General features: G+C 41.2%; 2 protein-coding genes across 4 annotated transcripts; one reads left to right on the plus strand and one right to left on the minus strand.

The window, feature by feature from the left end:
* NUDCD2 (NudC domain containing 2) lies at window positions 66-5,512 on the plus strand. Its single transcript, XM_021410256.1, has 4 exons — window positions 66-323; window positions 934-982; window positions 2,057-2,208; window positions 3,131-5,512. Exons 1-4 carry the CDS (start codon window positions 135-137, stop codon window positions 3,212-3,214), a joined length of 474 nt encoding a protein of 157 aa, XP_021265931.1. The 5' UTR covers window positions 66-134; the 3' UTR covers window positions 3,215-5,512.
* Window positions 5,694-11,229, minus strand: CCNG1 (cyclin G1). 3 transcript variants are annotated; one of them, XR_002442712.1, is made up of 8 exons: window positions 11,055-11,229; window positions 10,426-10,689; window positions 9,359-9,612; window positions 8,426-8,504; window positions 8,239-8,337; window positions 7,810-8,004; window positions 7,515-7,729; window positions 5,694-7,154 (listed from the first exon to the last, which is right to left on the minus strand). XR_002442712.1 is itself a non-coding variant. In XM_021410254.1 (7 exons), exons 2-6 carry the CDS (start codon window positions 10,687-10,689, stop codon window positions 7,813-7,815), a joined length of 888 nt encoding a protein of 295 aa, XP_021265929.1. In that variant the 5' UTR covers window positions 11,055-11,229; the 3' UTR covers window positions 5,694-7,729; window positions 7,810-7,812. The 3 variants fall into 3 exon arrangements, 2 of the variants coding, with proteins under 2 accessions (XP_021265929.1, XP_021265930.1); XM_021410254.1 differs by having other exon boundaries at window positions 5,694-7,729; XM_021410255.1 differs by lacking the exon at window positions 7,515-7,729 and having other exon boundaries at window positions 11,055-11,228.

Genomic DNA, 21,379 nt, shown 5'->3' on the forward strand with positions numbered 1-21,379 from the left:
GCGCTCCTCTCCTGGAGCGTGCGCCTTGCCGAAAAAGGGGGCGGGAAGAGAGCGGTGGTGGGGGGGTTGTGCGCAGGCGCAATGTCTCACTTCCGGGTCGGGGCGAAGCGGGTGGTCCGCGTCCCCGGTGTCACATGTCGGCTCCGTTCGAGGAGCGGAGCGGGGTGGTGCCCTGCGGGACGCCCTGGGGCCGCTGGTACCAGACCCTGGAGGAGGTGTTCATCGAGGTGCAGGTGCCGCCGGGCACGCGGGCGAAGGATGTGTGCTGCAGCCTGCAGAGCCGGCGCGTGGCGCTGTCCGTGGGCGGCCGGGAGGTGCTGCAGGTAGCGGCGGGGGGCGGCGGGGCCGGGGGAGGCGGCGGGGCCGGCAGCTGCTGGGTGAGAAGTCCGAAGGGGAAGAGCCGCTTGGAGCCGTGCCGGCGGTGGGGAAAGTAAAGGCAGTAATGCGCTCGCGTAGGCCCGTGTTTGTATTCTGTAGTGCTTTGGGTGCTGCTGCGGTGCTTAACCTCACGCGCCCCTGAAAGCGAAATCTAAAGGAGGTCAGAACCGGCTCTGCTTTCTCACAGCCGTGCACCGATTCGTGTGGCAGTGGGCTTACGTTGCACCGTGGGCGTGCACTGCCCGCAGCGCTGCCCTGTAGCTGTGTCGGCAGACCTGCTGCGGATGGCACTGCCCCAAACTGTGCAGTGAGGCACCAGTGCGGCGATGGGTGGTTCTAATGCATCAAATGCTCCATTAATAAAAATAAAATTGTGTAATAAGAGAACTAGAACTCTGATCGTATGTGTTCAAGCCCATACGAGTAGGGCCTGACTGCCCTTTTCCTTTGCAGTGGAACAGAATAAGGTGAGTGTTGAGCAGGGCAGTACGATTATGTGTGAGCTTGTTGCTGAGCAGCTTTTCCTGTTCTGTAATGCTGTGATTGTCTTTGCAGGGTAAACTTTTTGACTCTACGATAGCTGATGAAGGAACGTGGACCCTAGGTAATAACCTTTATCTGAGATGACATCTGTGAGGGCAAAGGGACTCAAAATATGCTGCAGAAGAGTTTAGCAGCACCACCCTCTCCCCATTCTTTTTCTTCCTTGTAATGGGGAGGATTGCTTTCTTCTTGCTGTGTTTCAGTTCTGATGTTCAGTAGCTGTATAAAGGGACAATCCCATTGCCGTGCTAAGAAACTAAGGTAGAGCAGAAGTCTGAGGTTCATGGTAGTGCAAAAATGCCAGATCTAGGAAGGCAGTATCCCATGGATTAGGAACACTTCCTCAGAGTGAACATTCACTTCTGAGGAAATGGATTGCTAAAAGTTTTTTTGCAAATACACATCAAAGTTAGACCAGTACAGCTATGTGGCATGTGCCTCTGCAACTTTTATTTTTCTTATTTTTTCTCTTCTTATTTGTGCATTTCTGGGATAGGTGACAAAACCTAGTGTCCAAAAGCATTAAAAACCAATTGAAAAATCACTCTAACGTACTTAAAGAGCAAAAAGCTTCTCTGATTACATGATAAATATTGCAAAGTGTTCACAGTGCTTTGGTTTTTGGAAAACATATTTGTGGACTGTACCTATCCATGTTTTCCTGTGATGCATTTCCATGTTTATTCTAAGAGGAAAATGGTTGATAGTAACTCCACATCACTTAATGATAATGGTGGCTTTTACGGGTAATAACCTTCTGTACAGCCTGGCCTCAAACACTTGGTTATTACCCTAGCTGACCTATATATATTGGTACACTAAATCTTTTCTCCCTTGTGGACCTCTCCAAAAGGTTGTACTTGGAATAAAGGTGAACCATTCCAATCCCACGAAACGACTGTAACGTTTTACAGGTTAGAAAGTGAGGTGTGGCTATACAGGTTATCTTTGCTTCCTATCTATATTTTTGTTTATTAATAACCCCATTGACATTAAGAACTTAAATTACCTCTAAAAAATTCCTGTGCTTTGGCATGTTAATGGTGGATTCATCGCAACAACAAAAAGGCGTGTACATAGGGCACTGTTTAATGGTTGTTGTTTTTGTTTTTTTTTGTGTCTCTTCATTCAACAGAAGACAGAAAACTGATACGAATTGTTCTGATGAAGACTAATCGAGATGCTGGAAATTGTTGGACGTCTCTGTTAGAAAATGAATACGCTGCTGATCCTTGGGTACAAGACCAGATGCAAAGGAAACTCACGCTGGAGCGATTCCAAAGAGAGGCAAGTCAAAGGGCCCTGCTTACTGCTTGCGTTTTGTGTTTGCAGACATGGGTTACTGTCATGAAAGCTGAGTATAACTATTCTGCTGTGGAGTGCCATGGAAACAGACTGTAGTTCAAGACAGAGACCCGTGAACACGCTATATATGAGTGTACTTCCAGGAGGCTGTTCTGTCTGTAGCCTGTATGAAGAATTTCTGAAAAGTTAAGGCGAGTTTTGGGGTGGTATTGGTGTTTTAAGGTTTTGATCTCTAATTGTAACTTTTCAACAAAAGAACTCAAGTTAGGCTACGTGTATTTCTGTTATCATCTGGAAGTATCATGTAGCTCTATGTGCAATAAACTTCTAACATCTTACTCTGTTGAATATGTTTGTATATAACATCAGGTGATTGAGACTAGTTAACTCAAAAAATATTTGCTTTGCCCCTTATCTAAACTTGCTTAAATTATTCTGACACAGCTCTAGTACCCAGCTACTCTTGTTCAACTGTAGAGTTTTAGAATTACTGCTTAACAGATGAATCAGCACTACAACAAAGATGACAATTTATATCAAAGTTTAGCATGGCAGGTTCTTTTTTTTTTCATCTAAAATTATAATTTCAAGGCACATGAAAAGCCAGTGAATTTTCTTAAAGTTTTCTTAATATTTCTTCACTGGGAAATCTAACTGCTTGCCAAATGGAGAATGGCATTACAAAGGAATTTCAGCAATGAGCAACTCAACTGTGGCAATTAAATATTTGTTTGTTAATGCATTCTCCTGGCAAAAGAATTTCAGTGTTAATAATCCAGTTAACAAGTTGTATCTATATGTCCTTGTCAGAGTGGTAGAACATTAACAGAAACATTATTTTCTATTTTTCTTTAAATCACTTCTGTTAAGAATAATCTGTATACTAAACTTTTATCTCCATCAGAACCCCGGATTTGACTTCAGTGGGGCAGAAATTTCTGGAAATTACAGCAAAGGAGGACCAGACTTCTCTAGCCTTGAAAAATAAACTGTTTGCAACTGTGTTCCTTGGGAGCAGTCACACATTACACTGGAGGACTGGAATATGTAACTGGTGAAGACTTCAGTGATCTATCCAGCAGATTGTTGGCAAGTAATTACTTCAGTGAAGAGAAAGGAGGTCTCTTCTAGTAGAGTGAAGAGAAGTCTTAGCTACGAACTTGTAACATTAACTTTCTAGTAACTTCCTAATGTTAAAGGAATTAAATACACAGAAGGTGTACACAGAAAATAACAAATGGAAGCAGAACATATTTTTTTCTCAAACCACAGTGAGCTAGTGAGTTATAAATACGCCACTTGTCTATGCAAGACTACTTATTCACTGTTGAAAATGGATCCTATAAGCAAGATACTTAATGTTTTTATTTAACTTGCAACTGGAAGGATATCAGGAAGGCTAATTACACTTCTGCTGCATAGCAGCCCTGTAAGTGTTCGTAAATGTTATTTTAAAACAGTGGTTTAAATAAAGAAAACTGCTGGATTTTGCCTGAAATGAGGTTTTACAATCACCTGCACTGCCAAATATAATACTAGTGATAAATCCTTGCTACCAGTTAAGCGATATGAGAAAACTGAGAAGTCAGAAGTCTGGATATAAATGGTTTTCTGTTCATGTAATATAGTAGTATTTGAAATTTTGTAAGTAAGAGAATATGGCAACTTCTGAAAGGAGTATTAAGTCCCTAAGTAGAAAATTATATCTTTCATCTGTCCATTGATGACATACAGCATTACATGTGTAAGAACATGCAGGTGTAGATTTTGGTAGGTAGTTTAATAGTCACATCTTAAACTTGGCTGTTGAACAATATAATACTTTGCATGTGCCAGTTCATTATCTTCTACTTGTTCTTAGGGACACAGGTGAGAAGTCCTCCAGCTGCATTATTCAGGACAAATACCGCGTCAAATTGACTAGCAGGAAGAAAACGTGATTGCTGAATTCTATTGTATTCTGAACACTGAAAATACTGCCTACAGTTAGGTACTAAGCAGACAACTTAGAGATAAATTACCAGTAGCTGTCCATCATCTTGCTGATCCTTATTTTTAAAATTGCATCATTATTTCAGTTGGCATATTACAAAAATAAAATGCTAGCTGGAAGAGGGCTTTCTTTTACCAGCAAGCAAGCAATACGTACTCCTGAAATAACCAAGTACTCTTCTACCCATGTAATCCTTACAGAAATATATAGTAGGTCCAAACACCATGCTTGGGTTTTAGAAAATTTGCCTTACTGTGCAAACCAAAGTACAGTTTGTTATCAAATGTATCTTAACCACAGTCCTGGTTTAGAAGGTAGATAGAGTAGCTAAGGAATGAATGACACTGCTGCAAAAGTTAACTGAGGATAGAGATAATAAATAACTGTTAATGCTGCTTCAAAGTGCTGAAATACTATTCAGTGCAAGAGTATTTTACATTGCAGCAGTTAGATTCACTTACACAGGAATGTTTTTTTATATGTTATGCTTACAGAAATTCAGAGTAGCATCTGATGCTTCACTGCACGAACAGATAGTTTTACTGTATATTCTTTCAAAGCTAAACTTTCTTCTGTTTTCTTCATCAAGTAGCCTTTTGTGCTTTATGAAGTACACGTTCAGTCATTATAGCTTGCAATTGCTTTAGGAGGACAAGTTTAAACTATTTGGCTTGCTACTTCTGTAGCCCACTATAAGTGATTTATTTCCTGAATGGCAGTCTCCTCAAGTTGCAGTTAATACTTTACCAGATGGTGGTTTGTGTTCCACCTTGCTGGGATTCCATCCCTTATTTCTTAAATAAACCATGAAAGATGTGACAGATGCATGGAGTTGGATGTGTGATAGTTACAGAGCAACCTACTTTACTGGAAATAATACTGAGCAGGCATTCACATTGCTGTTTGATATATAAATGAGCAGAGGCCACCCTACAGGCATTTTCTCATAGCTCTGAGGCAAGATAAGGTCAGACAGTCAAAAGGACAAACTGCTTTTAATGGATGTGTTGGGCACAGTAGATGGCTAAACATTTATCTAGTCACACTGTAATGCTCAGCTCCATCCAAGAACTGAAAGCTTGGAATTAGAAATGTGGGTTCCTCATGATCTTAAAATACTATCTGTGTATTTACTGCAATGCATAGGAATAGATGATCTGTACCGTCACATAGGGAGTGGAAGGTAGTAGAAGTCAAATTTATAGTGTAGTCTTTTGGCAGTCTATGTGCACCAAATCATTTGAGACACACAAACAAATCGGGCTGCACTGAAATAAATAATTTGATCAAGCATTTTTTTTTCCTTTTTGCTTCTCTAGCCTTTCTCATTGCAGCTTCAACCTCTTAAAATACATCCTTCATCTCTTCTCTCTTGCACAGGAGCTGACCAGGTAGCATTCAGCTATAAGCAGCTTTAGGGGGTTCCTACTAAGATGTGTTCTAATACACTGGAAAAATAAGTTACTCAGTTATCTGCATTTCAGTGTTTAATTGAAAGGTACATAACTTGAGATACGACAATGCCAGCACAATTGCACGCTGCATCTTGATCTCTCCCAAGAAGCTGACCACCCATTTGTCTAAATCACTTGTATTCTTTTCAGAAGCCAGCACAACGCATATATAGCACTGGTGGATGGAAAACCCAATTCAATAATATGCAGCGCAGTCATTCCCATGAGTTCACAAGAAAGCTTGATTTGTCCAGTACAGAGCTTTGGTATGTAGTTTTCTGTGAGAAGTTTAACGAGAACAGCAAAGAATTATCTCCCCATCCGTTATTACCATAAAGGAGATGAATTTGGTAGGCTAGCCTGTTAAGTCCACAGAATATTCCAAACATGCAGATTCCTTCCTTCTCCACTGACTCCATTCACATGACAATCAGTTTGTAACAGAATTCAAGGGGTCATAAGCAATGTTCCCCAAATCCTCAACCACCTTACGTACATATTCTTCTTGTTCACTTTCACATTAGTACCAGCAGCACGATACACCTCAAGTACTGACAGAGCCTTCAGGGAAAAACAGAGCAGTTTTATGTAGAAAGCTTACTGTTAAACAGACTACAGTTGCAACAGTCTTCAGGTTTTCCTTATCTTGAGTGCTCCTACTTACAGGCTACTATGGAGCTTGAACCCTGTTCTGACTGTGCCTGTCCCTCCTTGTTCAGCATCAGTATTTACTCCTTGTACAGTGGAACCTTGGCAAACCAACATCCAATTTGGAGCAGGTGCTGTGGTGCTTTCTCCCCAGACATCACCAGGTATCATGAAGTTTCCACACACCCACCCTCACCCACAATCTCAGCAAACTACGCTTAGATAATCACAAAATTACTGATGCAGTGTTAAAGACTACACAAGAGGCATCACAAAGACTTATTTTCCATTCTTGTCTATGGTAAAAGGCCAGCACCCTACCCCCTAGGAACACAGATGCATGCTGCTGTCCAAACAGCACGTCAGGCGGACTGACATGCATTTGTTGTTCCTATCAGTATTGAGTAAGATGGTCTTTAGTTTGCCTGAGACACTGAAGCACTGTACTGCTGCCTACGATGTTTACCTAACATCCATGTAGTCTTTGGAAAGTGAACCCAGTTTTTTTCCATTTAATATATAATTCTGCACCTGCACTTGCAGTAAAACAAGGTTAGATTACACAAGCTGCTCTACAAACTATAAGGTATTAAATTCCTTGCATCAGTACTGCAGTATTTCACTGTTTAAATAGTGAATTGTCTAGCAAATAAGACCAAAAACTATCATTAGGTATTGTAATCATCATGGAAAAGAACATTTGCTGCAGGGATTTTAGTCTGAACTGCTATATATTGTTCCCACAAGTCAAGTTCTTCATTATTAAGGTGTTTCTCACATCTTCATCTGTCTGTGAACAGGTTTCAGGCTGGTTCTCTCTTTTTATTGTACTCCTGTAAAACAAACAGAAAACCCATAAAAGACAGTCAACTAACTAAAGGGATTTCTATAAGAATAAAATAAAGCCTAAAACAGACGTTAACACAGAAAGACAGCTGTTAAAGAAGATATGTAGCCTTTGGAATTAAAATCTAGATAAGGAAGTAGGTGTGATTCCACAGTTAATCAGCTGAAATATGCATAACCAAATGACAGTTTCAGGCTTTACCAAATGGACAGCTATCCAACTCAAAGTGTACAAAGCTGTCTTTAAGTGGCTTCAGTGAACTACTGCAAGAGAGAATCGAAAAGACAACTGTTTCCTCTTAGAATTTTTTGTGATAAGAGCAAGCTAAGTTTTTCCTCTGTTTTACCAGTTTTACTCCATATTTTAGTTTGAATGAGGTCCCAGTGTCTGCAGAACACATTTCTGCTCCCAGAGTACACCAAAGCATCAGTTCCTTCTCCAATGTTCATATATTAGGTAGCCACTTCTTTAGGCACACCACAGGCTCAAGCATGAACACGAGAACAGCCCAGCCTCTGTGACAGGCCTACTACATTTACGTTAACATCTCCAACAGGTTACCTATATGGAATAAGAAACTTTGAGATAGTTAACAGCTAATTAATGCTACATTGCAAGAAGCTGCTTTTACAGGTAGTTACCTATTACGAGCTGGTTTCTGGAATTGTAGGAAGGTGTGTTATTCTATAATAGCTGTGTTTAAGCTGCCGTGCTGTACGTCCAGACACGATCCATTTTAATTTCTGGACATTTGGTTTGGAACACTTGCTCGAGGAATATTCTGTAAGGCACTTTAACACCAATTCCTTCCAGAAGGTCAAATCTCTGTTGTTTATCTAAATAGTAAGACAGAATCCCATGTCACTAACTCATTACATCCTTAATTTACATGTCCATTTTTAGCTACTTTACATAAGATAGAAAACTAAAGATCCCAAGCCAGATGGAAGACTAAAAAAAAAAAAAAGAAAAAAATAGAAACCAGTTATGTCAAAAGAACTCTCCTTCCCCAAGTGAGAAAGCCCCCACATGCATTTTTATTCTTATGTGCTGGAAAGCTTTATCCATACCTTGGAATGCAACTGCAGAAATTCCAATGCCTCTGTCAACTCCAGTAATTTTTGTTCTTCTATCTCTAGTGCCATAATAGACAACGCTAAGACAGAAGGCTGGAGAGAGAAAGATAACATGGCATTTTTAAACTGCAACTTTAAAGTGTCTCTAGTCTCACTGACTATTAGCTTCCAAGAAGTTTACCTTAGCTTTAGAAAACATGATTCTGCAGTGACATGCCTTAAGCTGGGTCTCAAGTCTCTCAAAATTAAGGTATCTTTTCCTGTAATAAAAACAGATGAGTCACTGATGCACAAGAACACAACCTTTATCAAGACCACTCTTCTCTCTGGTGAGTGACAGGACTTGAGGGAACTGCATGGAGCTGTGTCAGGAAAGGGTCAGGTTGGTGTTAGGAAAAGGTTATGTCCCAGAGGGCTGTGGGCATGGAACGAGCTCCCCAAGCCAGTGGTCACTGCTCCAGGCTGCTGGAGCTCAAGGAGCATTTGGACAATGCTCTCAGAAATATGGTTTGAATTTTAGGTGGTCCTGTGCGGGCCGAGGAGCTGAACTTGATGGTTCTTGCAGGTCTCTTCTGACTTGGGATACTCTGTGATCCTATGGAAACAGAGGAGCTGTGAGAATGTTCTTTATCTGAACAAGGGCCTCATTTGTACCAGAAGATCAAGTGTTTCAGTCAAACAGGTGTTAAGTTTTGGCTGTCTCCATGCCTCAAATTCATCTTGCTTTACACTGGGGAGAACTGCATTGTCAAAACAGGCTTAGCAAAAGGGAGATTTAATGTTAACTATCAAAAGGAACTTTTTTCTGAAGCCAGATTTTGAAATGTTTGCAGTAAGGCTTTACTGAGCTCAACATAAACACAAACTTCTTATACTATTATTGTTGAGCAATTTGTTTTGGGACTTAGAAAGCAATACTCATTAAATTACACAAAAAGACATTTTAAGATAATATTACAACACGGAATTCCCATTTATTATTAAGGAGGAAAGTTTTACCCTGATTTTTTTGAATATCAAAAGGCCAATTACTTGACGAATACTCCCTGGTTGTTCTCCTGCATAGGCTTCCTGATCACCTGTAGCCATAAAAAATAAGCTTGAGATGTTTTACCTTTCACAGCTTAAATTCTCATGAATGAGTGAGTGATACAGCTGTAGAAACTGGAAGGCTGTTGTCGCTTTGACTTTCCAAGAAAGCTTCTCCAATACGATTTTCTCCATTCTCATCATGTCAGAAACAGTGAACCTATACTGGCTTATTCGAATTAAGTCGGTGGCTAAGGGAACATTTCTCTCTTCTTCTGTTGCCTTCACAGCCAGGTAGAAGCAGCTCAGTCCAACGCAGCCCAAGTGTTTAGGCTGTACCTAAAGAAAAGTCAATGTATTTTGTTACTTTCAAAGAGGGAAGCCTTTGATAAATCATTTCAATATGCAAGTATCAAATTACATATTATTTTAGGTAAAAAAAAATAGGTAGAACTAGTTTCTTAATAAGGTTGTATAGGACCGAGAGTGCTCTACATATTGGCTTATGCCAAAAATGTAGTATTTTTTATTTTTATATATATAAACTCGTGTTTTGTTTTTTTTTTAATTAAGGGCAGATTTTGGATTCAGAAGTCTTATATTCCTCTAGCTTCTCATTTTTTAGGGACATACAATGAAAGCTTCCATTTGTCTTTGACTAAGTGAAATAGCAGTAATCCTGTCTTGTTAGACAAACCCAGGTCAGCATGCCACATATACACAGAACGGAGCGCTAGCGAAACACTCATGTTACCTGATTAATAAATGCTGAACACTGTCCCAACTCTTGATATACCTAAGACGCATTAGTAAGTTTAAACAGCAGTAAACTGTGAAGTAATTCAACGCATTCTTGTGTATGTGCAGCAGGCCAGACAGTCTGTCTTATCTAAAGCAATAACACATCCTGCATTTCCAAGCCTACGGGCATCCTCAAGTTGGAACAGATTCCCTCTTCCTTCTCCGGAGGAAGCAGCTTTCTTAGCACTGCTGAAATCCAACCAGGGAAAGCCATTTTTTAAGCTCTTGTGCAGTCGGGATCTGGGGAAGGAGCTTAACCTTTAGCCATCTAAAAACAAAGCAAGACCTTCTGAATAACAGGAACAAGGTCGCAGCGAGAAGCTAACGAGCTTATACTTTAAACAGCCATACCTTCATTTTTGACAGGAACCTATCTAAGAAGTTGACAGCCAGAGAAAACGTCTCCGTGTGGAAGCCGAAGAACTGAGTTAAGCTGAGCAGATCCTTCACTTCGAAGTCTCGCAGCCTCGCGGTCATCCGGAGGCCGTTGTCATGGGCAGCCTCGATCAGCCTCAGGCCCGAGCCCTTGGGCTGACACCGCAGCTCCTGCTCCAGCAGAGCCGTCAGCTGGTACAGCAGCTCCCGGGCATCGGTGGTCACAAGCGTCTCAATCATCTGCAACGAGAAACGACGAGCTCCGGCGTACCCAACAGCACAAGGATACCCCCTGAAGTTATCAGTCGCCTCTTCAGCGACACCGCGGCTGAGCCGGCAGCGGGCCGGGGCTCACCACGCACGCACGCACACCCGCACCGCAGCGCTCCGAGCCGCCCCCGGGGCCAGTGGAACCGCGCACGCGCCGCCCGCACGGGACATGCCCGGGCCTGTCCCCGCGCGCCTCGGGGCTGCACCGGGCGGCAGCGTCGGGCAACAAGCCGCCACCGCCGCCGCCACCGCCCCGCTTCGCACCGCCGGTGATCCGGGCACGGCACGGGGAAGCGCGAGCCGCCGGCTGTAGGGGCCCTGCCCCGCACCCTTACCTTGTCGCTGCCTCACTGCTTCCTTCTGCCGGGGGAGGGTCCCGAGGCGCTGCGCGTGACGCCGCGGGATCACCTTACACAACTCTCGCCCAGCAGGGCGCCGGCCCCCGCCCGTAGCGTGCCATGCACCCGCTCACAGCACCGCTCAGCTACGCTGCCCCGAGCTCCGCTCCGCCCGGCCCGGCCCGGCCCGCCCCGCGTGGCTGCGGTTGATTGACGTGCAGCCGGGCCAATCGCAGCGCGGGGCGCCGTCTCCACGAGCAGCGCGGGGGCGGTGCTGCGGCTCCCCTTGCGCGGCGCTGCCACATGGTCGGTGTTGGGCGTGAGGTACTTGCGTTAAGTACTTCACCTCCTGAATCTTTTGGGGAACTTTTCGAATTCTGGCTAAAATTTTCAAGCCCTCTTGTGGGAATTATGGTGTGAGAGGCTAAAAATGCTTTTGAGGAGTGCATTGGCGTGCTCTAGAATGCAAGGAGCTGTTAGGAAGAGAAACTTTGTGCCTAGTCTTCTGACTCACAGCGAACACGTGGTGACAGGCGACCAGCGAGGTGATGGGCTGCCCGAAGCTCCTCTAGCACTGAACATGTAAAAACTAAAGATAGGTACGTTCAAGTGTGGGAGGAAGGTTTTGGATCTAAGCAGGTCTGGAGAACTCTGCTCCAGCTGGGCTTTGTGTTTGAGGGAAGTTCTCTCAAGAATTCCCAGCATTTCAGTACAGCCTGGGCTGTAACTATACATTTGTGCAGTGAAGTTCAGCTCCTCTGTTGTTCAGAAATGGTACATTTGCTCTTGGAGGTATGTCTTTAGAGCTGCAAGAAACTGCGGGTTTTGTCATTGTCTCTCTCTCTCTTGGATCCATGCTGTGGGATTGCTTTCCCTCTAAAGCAGACTTGAAAACAAAAGATTAACTGCAGGAGGGAGATTTTTGCTGAGTACTGAGAAGTATGTTTACATTTCACTATTTAGATTCATTGACTAAATATAAATGAGAGCGTTCGTGTGTGTTTGCAGAAATGTTTGGAAAAAGAGGTAAAGCAGTGTTTTTTTCTTTTTTTTCAGAAATGCAATGTAAATGTAGCCTTCCAAATGACTATTTTTATTAAGACTGGTTTGTTTATTTGTTTTGCTTCAAAAAGAATTGTACTACAGTCCATTTATCAGATGTGGATGCTTGAAAGTGGACTACAGTATAATTATGTTTATATAACTTCAGGATTCCATTTGTTAGAACATTGATCTAAGACTAAAGAAGTCTTTCTTTGCTGTAAACCTTGAAATGATACAGATTTCTGCTTTGTTTCTTGACATATCTGCCAGATAACCGAGGGTCCCAGGGCCTGCTGTTGCTGTTAGTCTCTTTCCTTGATTCAAATCACTAAGAAATGTTTTTCCTGTTTTCTCTGAGCCTTCTCATTCTCCTTCAGAGAATACAGGAAGGGAGGTGAGCATGTTGATTCTTGGTTCTGCCTTCTTGTTCAGGACATAAGAATGCCTGAGGCTTTTTGTGTGCTCTTCACGGTAAAAATATTTTCAAATGAGTGTTGAACTACACTTTTAACTTCAACCCCACGAGTCTATGTCTATGAGATAATCTGTAGCGCTTGTGTTAGTTGATACGTTACATCCTTGTTTTTCTACAATAGTCATTCATTCGTGTAAAGTAGAATAAGGAGCAAGTGCTGTAACTGCACTGCTTCTGCATGCTGAGATGAAAAATGCTCATGGCAGTCATGCCGTGCTGCGCGAGGCTGTATCTACAGGCCTCTGCAGTTAGCTGCAAAAACAACAGAGCTGCTTATCCACATACAAATAAAGCTGCTTATAAAACTGTTTCACACAGCCGAGTAACAACTGTATCAAAATCACTTTTCTTAATTAGCAAATACTTGCTTCATTCTACTTGTTGTACAGCTTGTACTTTAAAAGGTAACCTACTTCAAGAGGACGTTTCTCAAAATGTGTGCTGAACTCAGAATATTCTATTTTGTTCTTTGGGCAACTTTCATTCCTTTTTAGGTCGGAGATCTTATTTGTTTTAATTTAATGTTGCCTGTCGAAATCTAAGGAATGTAGATATTTATATTATTCTTTACTGATGTTTTTAATGCTTCAATACGTGTTCTTAAGTTAGCCCATGAAAAATTATAACTAAAATCTGGCATTGTTTCAAATGTATTTGAGAGAATAAAGTGGAATTAAACTTGTTACCGCGGAGCAAAACATCAGTCTGCCCGTATTCTTTATGGCAAGCTTGTTAAAATGACTTGCAGGTGCATTTAGAAGAGGAAGTTTAACAGATGTTGCATCAGAGCTTTCCTGTGCAAAGCTTCTGTGTCTGTCTCGAATGTCCTTTTTTTCTGTTTTCTTGTCAATGTAATTTAGCAATGGTCAGATAAAATCCACGTGCTGTCATACCTTTACTTTCCCTCCTCTGATGTCCTGTTGTCTGCTTGCACCTATGTGCGACAGGCCAGTGGTAACTGTATTGCTGAGTGATGAGAAAGAACGCAGAACGACTGTCAGGGTTAGCAGCAGTAGCAGTCATCCTTAGCAGATGTAGCATGGCATTGAGATCTTCAGCTACCACTATGTGTCCTTGCCAGTGTGGCAGGAGAGAATGATTCTTGTGTGTGATAAATAAACCAGTATTCAAAGTTGCTGTTTCATTAGCAAAGGAAACACTCCCTGATGTACCCTGGTTTGTAGCAGGGTCAGTGGCTTTTTAGGGCTGTCAGATGGCCAAGGGTGAGACCCACCAAGAAGCTGTTAGCATCAATTTTTCTAAATATGACGATTTAAAAAAAAAAAAAGTTTAAAACACCTTGCTTGCCCTCCTCTTTTCTGTGTTGGTGGCTGTCATCACCAGTATTCATTGCTCTGTTGTCACACACAGGGGCAGCTTTCCTGGGTAACTCGTGCAGCTGTGTTCCTTCTTCTGGAAGGAGTGTGCATCTAAAACTGAGAGGATCTGTTTTGTGCACCAGTGAGTTTTATTGTCTTGTTTACTCAATATATGTGTCAGAGGTTGTATTCGTCCTGTTTTTTCCCTTTGTACCTGTCACTGTTTTATTGGGAATTTCTTTGATTCTTCTGTGGCTTGCCTTTGGAAATTAATTGTGTTTTATTAGAAGAACCTTTACTGTACTTTACTGTACTGTAGAAAACTGCAATGAATGACGAAGGAGGTGAAATCAGAAGCTTGAGATGCAGAGATATTGGAAAAAAATATATTTTGCATAGTAAATGCTTGGATTTAGAGAAGGCTGAGTAGAAATCGGCACAAGGGATTGTTCGGGTGCAAAGGTGGGATGACCAAAACAGGATGTCTCTAGCATTCCTCCGAAGTATCGTTTGCTTGTATAGAGGCCAACACTTGTATTTGCTATATATTTAACTTCTTTCCTCAGACCTTTGCTGACTACTAGCAGGGTGAATGCATCTAAAAATCTTTGACACTCATTTATAATGACCTTCATTTGTATCTTGATTAGAAAAGAAAAAGTAATTCATTTAAAACTAAAGGTGGGAGCATGAATCCTAAATCTCAAGCCACAGCCCATCTGAAAGAAAATAGGTTGACTTTCTTAGCCATAAACTCTTACCTACAAGTCAATCTTTTGCCCTCTGTGATATTCCTACATAATTGCCCATGAATGCAAACTCAAGTACTTCAAGTATTCACAGATGCAGAACATTAGAAATAAAGATCATAGTAAATCAGACCTCATGAATATGCATTTTTGTTGCCAGTAAATCTGAGTTATCTAAATTAAAATTCAAAATTATATATTGTGGAGGAAGTGTTCCTTTTAAGAGTTGGAAAACATTTGCTGTAGTCTTCCTGCCATCATTATGCACATGATAATCATCTGAAGCAAATGATACTTCTTTTTATGGTACTTGTTTTAAATAGCTTTTATTTCTTATGTTGCTGTTAAAAATAGGGATATCTTAAAGAGCAGTGGGCTATGGAATGGATTACAAGCCACTGGCCACAGCTGAAAGCACTGGCCTGTTCTGTGCTCTCGTGGTAATGGTTCTGGACTGAAGCAGCACTGGGGGAAACAGGTTCCTTCCTGTCAGGGTGATGAGAGCACCAGGAGGTGTAGGTACCCAGGCAGCCCCAGCTGCAACTGCTGCCTCCAGCTCCAGGTGCCTCGCTTAAGCTCAGCGCTGCAGTGTAGGAGGGACTGTGACCAGCCTTCCTTTCTTTTTTTTTTTTTAGTGTTTTAAGGAAAATGTTAAAAAAAAAAAAATGTTACCTATCTGTTATCTGTTAATCATATTGTATATTTTGTGGGCTGCTCTGAAAGTCATGCCTCCTGTTTTACTGTGTTGGCCCCTGATGTCAGAGGAGGGTGCTGGTGGGTGGGCTGTAGAGATTGAAGCTTCCTTCCAGTATTCTGTTACATGCTGCTGCCGTAGGACAGATGGCAGCAGAGGAGCAGTCTCACACAATGGTGTGGAAGTGCGTGTGGAGCAAAGGTGTGCCATTGAATTCTGTTGTGTGGAAAAAATGGTGCCCGTTGACATTTGTGGATGCTTGCTGAATGTTTATGGAGATGAAGCAGTGGATATGAGCACAGTGAGGCTGTGGGTTTCTTCTGCTTGTGCAGATGTTTGAGTGCAGCGTGCAGGCTCCTGTTCATTGCTGGTCAAAATGCACAGCTAAAGGTGGTGACAGTATTGAAAAACAGACAAAATCAAGAGTTTACAATAAGCAGCCAGAGGACAGACCCTGGAGTTGAGTCCTTTGAAGTCTATAAACCTATTGCTATTGGCTGGAGATATTTCTGCTGTAGTAGAGATATGATTGTTTTGTGATGGATTGCAGATACTAGCTTGCCTGAGCAACATCAGGAAGCTCTCCAACATTGCTGTCTTAGAGGAATGTCTCTATGCAGAATCCAAGTCCTTGGGAGTAGGAAATAATGTTGTTTTCTTTTTTTCTTGGTGGAAATAGGCCTGTGTATATAGCATCAACCTCTTCCCAGGAAAATTACTGAAGTTAATGCTGGCTTTTCATGCTTTGCCATATGATGCTTTATAACTATGTAATCAGAATTAAGATAAAGCTTCTCGAACTATTTTTTTCTGAAATTCAAATAAACTAAACATTATTGTTGTCTTCTGCAATCTTCAAAAATATAAATCCTAGACATGTTCCTCCCCCACACCTCATTTTCTTTTTTCATGTGCAATTCACATTCCACACACAAGGAGAATTAGGGTTTTGATGACAGCTGTTTGTAGTTACATTGTGCTGTTCACTTAATACAGTAATTGTTGTTTTGAGTAAATCTATTAACATCATTGTAAACAAGCGTGCATGAGAAAGAACGGGGAAATAAAAGGAGAGGGGTGGAGATTCCTAAGGAAAGTAGAGGCCCTACAAGACTTGCTTTGCCTGGGTAACTCCTTTACTGAGGCTCCTTGTATCAAATATGTCAGAGGAGGAGTACAAATTTGAGTACAAGTGCTTGTGCATATGGCCTGAGAGGCCAAGGAGACATCTCCAAGCCATTGGATGTGCTTTGGGGAAGTCTGTACTTCAAGTATGGCACAGGAAAACTGTGTGATGTTTATTTCAAAGGCTTCATTTAAGCTTGGAGATCCAGGTTCTCATCATCTGACTCTTACTATCCTAAACGTGAAGGGTTTTGCTGTCTGAATTTCATTTGAGAGAGGAGGCCATGAGTTCAGAAGGGAGCATCTGTTAGTCCTGACATTAAGACATGATTTGACTGAAAACATAGCAGTAGATTAAATGACTTCAAACCTTTCCTGTGACTTTTGCTTTCCTTACATTCTTCAGCCTTCATACATTGTCTTTAAGATCTGTAGTCCAAAAAGAAAGGCTATGTGCTGTGCATTTCTTCATATAAATCAAATGGAGATCATCACTTTGCTAGACTGTATGGAGATTTTAACACTTCCCATAAACACTAAAACTTTATACCTATTACAGGCTTTAATTTTTGATGTTCTTATACTGATCTTAGTCAAACATCCATTCTGTGCTTCCTTCTCCTTTTATGTTAACAAAGAAAAGTTTACATTTAGTAACAGGGTATCTTTTTCAAACTAGTCATATCTTATCATTAGAATCATAGAATGGCCTGGGTTGAAAAGGACCTCAAAGATCATCGAGTCTCGACCCCCCTGCTAAGTGCAGGGTCACCAACCACTAGACCAGGCTGCCCAGAGCCACGTCCAGCCTGGCCTTGAATGCCTCCAGGGATGGGGCATCCACAACCTCCTTAGGCAACCTGTTCCAGTGCGTCACCACCCTCTGTGTGAAAAACTTCCTCCTAGTATCTAACCTAAACCTCCCCTGTCTCAGTTTAAAACCATTCCCCTTGTCCTATCGCTATCCACTCATGTAAATAGTTGTACCCCCTCCTGTTTATACGCTCCCTTCAAGGGGATGGTCTTCCTGTATGCTTACATGAAACGTCCAATCTAAGCAGACCACTATGTATTTTTCCACCTTGATTGCAATGATATTGCACAAAACATTGTTTTGGATGGGGTTAATAGCAATTCATTAGCTTTGTTAATTAGCTTTGTTAGCGTATTGGAATATCATGTAATCTGAATGCTCCAGTCTCTTTTATTTGTCTCCTGCCTGATTTGTATGCTTGCTGATGTTTATTGTGATCTGTGGAAGTTATTTTTAAATCAATACATCAAAAATCAATCTCCTTTTCCCCCAAAGGTATTTAAATTGAAATTTATTTAGAAAACTTCTTTTCTGTTTAATGCTCCTCTCCCCAGTCTTGAAGACACTCAACAAGCATCATGAAGGTGTAACGTGTAGTTAGCTGTCCTTGCAGAAAAGTGTGGGGTGTGAAATTTTAGATGCTGTGTGGATAACTTGAAAACTAGCAGCAATCCTGACCTCTTTATGATGGTATTTCTCCGCCCTTAATTTTCAGCTGTATTTTCTCTCCCAGTTTGAGAAGATTCAGGGCTGCCTACATGGAAAAGCATCATCAGCTGCATTCAGAATAGAGGGAACTCGTGAATAGATGGGCTGCAAAGGTTTGTTGTTTTTTTTGTTTTCAGGCTTAATGTTTGTGATGGTTGTGTGCGTGCAGCACAAAAATATTCGGCATGATAATAGGATGATTGTTTTGGACTAGCTAGAGTATCAGTTTGTGGATCCTATTGATTTTATCTTGACATAATGGAAATATGTGGCTTGTTGTCTTACACTGGCCAGCAGAGAGCAGAGGCTCTCTTATTTTCTGTCTGTATGGCTGTCCAGAGAGTTTTGTGATGTCAGCTGAGATCAGAGCATCTCCAATGGCTCTGGTTGCTTTAAATTGAATAAATTTGTACTAACAACGTTAAATAGTGTGCTGACTTACAGCATCTCTTGTAGCTTTGCGAGTCAAAGTTTCCAAAAATAACAGTTTTCACACATTCCTCTTTTAACCTGCCCATCATTTGCTGGTGTTTACATGTTTCAGGACCAAGTATTGTTTTTTCTTGTTTTCAGGAGAGATCAATCAAATTACTTGTCTCTTTATTAACCAAATTCGGTTAGAAAGCCAGACACAGTAATACTTAATGAGAGAACGATTTGTAAGTGGTGTAAGTAACTTCTAGTTATAACTGATACGCTGATAAGGTTGGAATCAGAAGTAGTGATTGTTACTGAAGATGCCAAGATGATATGTATGGTAAAAAGGTAATTAAGTAAATCTTATTTTTGTTTGGAAGTCTTAAGGAGTCATAAGCAATCTACTGCTCATACTCCTCAAAACAAACAAAACCTAACTGTAGGGGAACTGGTATGTCACTGCCTGATGATTGAGCACCTGGTGAAGGGAGTGGCTGGCCCAGGAGCAAACAATTTACCTGTGCTTCCCACATGATTGGAAGGGGTGGACCCAGGGTCCCTGGCCTCATTTAAAGGCTATAGCCTCTGAAGGGGTAGTATTTTGTGGATGAAGGCTGCTTCTTGTGAAGGAGCATTCTACTGTCAGAGACTCTCATCACCAGCTGGGTGAGTCAACTTTCTCTTGTTTATAATTATTGATATTCCTAATTATACTTCCCATGGTATCACAGAGAACTTGTCAGAAGCAGTTTCACTACTTCCTCTGACCAACACAAACCAAAAATGTAAAAACATCAAACAAAAAGACCCTTATAAGGCCCTTATTCTAAAGTAGCCCCTGAGGGTTATAAGTTTGAAGAAGCAAATGGTTTGGATGTGAATGCAACTGCCAGTATCTTATGAAAGCCTTCTGAAAATGGTGGTTGAGTATTGTTGTTGCTTCTTATATAATGCTTTCAGAACTAGCTTGTAATCGGTTGGTGTTAGGTTTTTTTGGGGGGGAGGGGTCTGAAAGCACTCATAATAAAATCTATTATAAGTTGAATGTAAGAAGCCTTAAGGACTCAATGATAGTTACTTGTGTCTTTGAATGCTTAAGTATTGTGTGTCTAAAAATGCAAAACAAATTTGTGTCAGTTATCAGAAAAAGCCAGCGTGGCTCTTTGTGTAAATGTTACAGATGTTTTTGGAAGCAGGAAATTTGTCAGTGTCTTCATGGTTTTTGAGCATAAAAGACTCAAGAAAAGATCATAGAAGAAATGTAAAAATAATTCATTGAATTGATACTTTAATTATTTTACAGAGTGCTTGTTTGTTCTTAAAATATTTTTCTCAAACTGAACTCCAAGTAGAAAAAAATGTTTGAACAATCAGTTGAAATTAATAATAACAAGTCACCATACTAGGTAGCATTCCCTTTTGGGTCTTGAGGAATGAAGGAAGCTGATAACTTGCTGTCTGTGTTGTATAGTCTGTTACCTAGATCAGCTTCAGGACCAAAGAAACCAAAAAAGACAAATCTACTTGGTTTATTTGTTTGAAGTTTCTGAGAAGGACAGAACCAGTCTGCACTGAAATGAAAGTGGAGGGGAGATTTGTGCTTCTTCCATGGCAGGTGAATCGCTGCTTTTCAAGCTTATTGGTGCTCTTTGTTTGTGGCCTTGTTCAAGTGTCTTGAATTCTTGAAAGGATTTGATGGCATTTTTTGCCAGAAGCTTTACATCTTCTGATGGGGGTATTTGTACTTTAATAACAGACTTCTTATGATTAATTACTAACCAAAAGAGGGGAAAATAATAATTTTGACTTCTCAGGAAGCTCACAAGCAGGGTCTAGCAGAGTAAGGTGCATGTGTATTTTGAGATCTCAAACCAGAAGCGAGTAATGGGCTGGTAGATTTGTAATCAATTCATAGTTACTCACTATGATGAAACAAATGTTGACTGCATACTATTGTTTTGACAAAGTAGCAGATGAATTTGTATTGATAAGTGAATAAAGAGCAGGAAGAATGAAGGCATGAATGATAATCCCAAATTTGTAAGTAGAGATTACTAAATTTGCTGGAAAGGGAAGACTTTTATGCTAATCTGCTTCAGAAAGATCAGTTCAAAACTGAGCTCTAGTCAAAGTGAACAGAGTATTGGAGATTATTTGAGAAGGAGTTGAGAATTAAGTTGGAAACATTACTATAAAATCGAATTATTTATTTACAAATAGGATAGAAGCTGTTTCCCAGGCTTTGTCTATTCTTAGTTTGTATGACATTTTCCTAGGAGAATGACTGTAGTGCTATTATGATGAGGAAATGTTCCTCTCTTTCCACAACTGGGCCTAAATTAAATTATGTGGTAGTGCAGTGGCACTAGCAATGTTGCTGAGGTTTGCTGTAAACTTGGCTTTTATCTGGATTGCAGCAGCAGTCCACTACTGTCATTGGCAGGTGAAAAGCAGGTGATTTAATTGGCCTATTGGATTTGCTAGTGCTGATGGGATAGATCAGCAATGCACGAGAAATGGGAGCAGAGCTTGGGGTTGTATGAATACTCATAGTGGATTGAAGGTGATTTTGCTCCCAGGGAAGTGACAGAGAACTGAGGTGGGGCTGAGGCAGGCAGCACATTGTTAGCTTGGCTAGGCACATAGCAGAGACCAATGGCATGTTTAGAGACTGAATAGCAATCACCTGTAGTGGTTTGCTTTTTTTGATGACAGCATTACTGAATAAGAATTCTAAGTTTCCTTGCCTCTCACTTGTGATTTGAGCCTGCAGATCCTCAGCAAGCTGCAAGAGAAAGCTTGTTTAGTCCTTCCTTCTTGGTGTGTCTTGATGAAAAGCCCATTTGTACCCAGTGTGATTCATAGAGATTTACTGTTTGTTTCCGTGAAGCGTTACAGACTTCTACTGCCTGTCCTGCTTTTTGACTTCCAGAACCGCAGATCTTGCTTCAAGATTATTTTACCATTCTTGTCACCT

This window comes from Numida meleagris, chromosome 12 (assembly GCF_002078875.1).
Source record: "Numida meleagris isolate 19003 breed g44 Domestic line chromosome 12, NumMel1.0, whole genome shotgun sequence".
Classification (NCBI taxonomy): Eukaryota; Metazoa; Chordata; class Aves; order Galliformes; family Numididae; genus Numida; species Numida meleagris.

Bases quoted from the DNA above. Each gene is read 5' to 3' on its own strand.
- CCNG1 (XM_021410254.1), bottom strand. From the start codon at position 10,689: ATGATTGAGACGCTTGTGACCACCGATGCCCGGGAGCTGCTGTACCAG. The intron at 9,613-10,425 runs GTATGGCTGTTT...ACTTTTCTTTAG, and splicing joins GGTTCCTGTCAAAAATGAAG to GTACAGCCTAAACACTTGGG. The intron at 8,005-8,238 runs GTATGGATAAAG...CTTACTATTTAG, and splicing joins TTCTGCAGTTGCATTCCAAG to ATAAACAACAGAGATTTGAC.
- NUDCD2 (XM_021410256.1), top strand. From the start codon at position 135: ATGTCGGCTCCGTTCGAGGAGCGGAGCGGGGTGGTGCCCTGCGGGACG. The intron at 324-933 runs GTAGCGGCGGGG...TTGTCTTTGCAG, and splicing joins GCGGCCGGGAGGTGCTGCAG to GGTAAACTTTTTGACTCTAC. The intron at 2,209-3,130 runs GCAAGTCAAAGG...TATCTCCATCAG, and splicing joins TGGAGCGATTCCAAAGAGAG to AACCCCGGATTTGACTTCAG.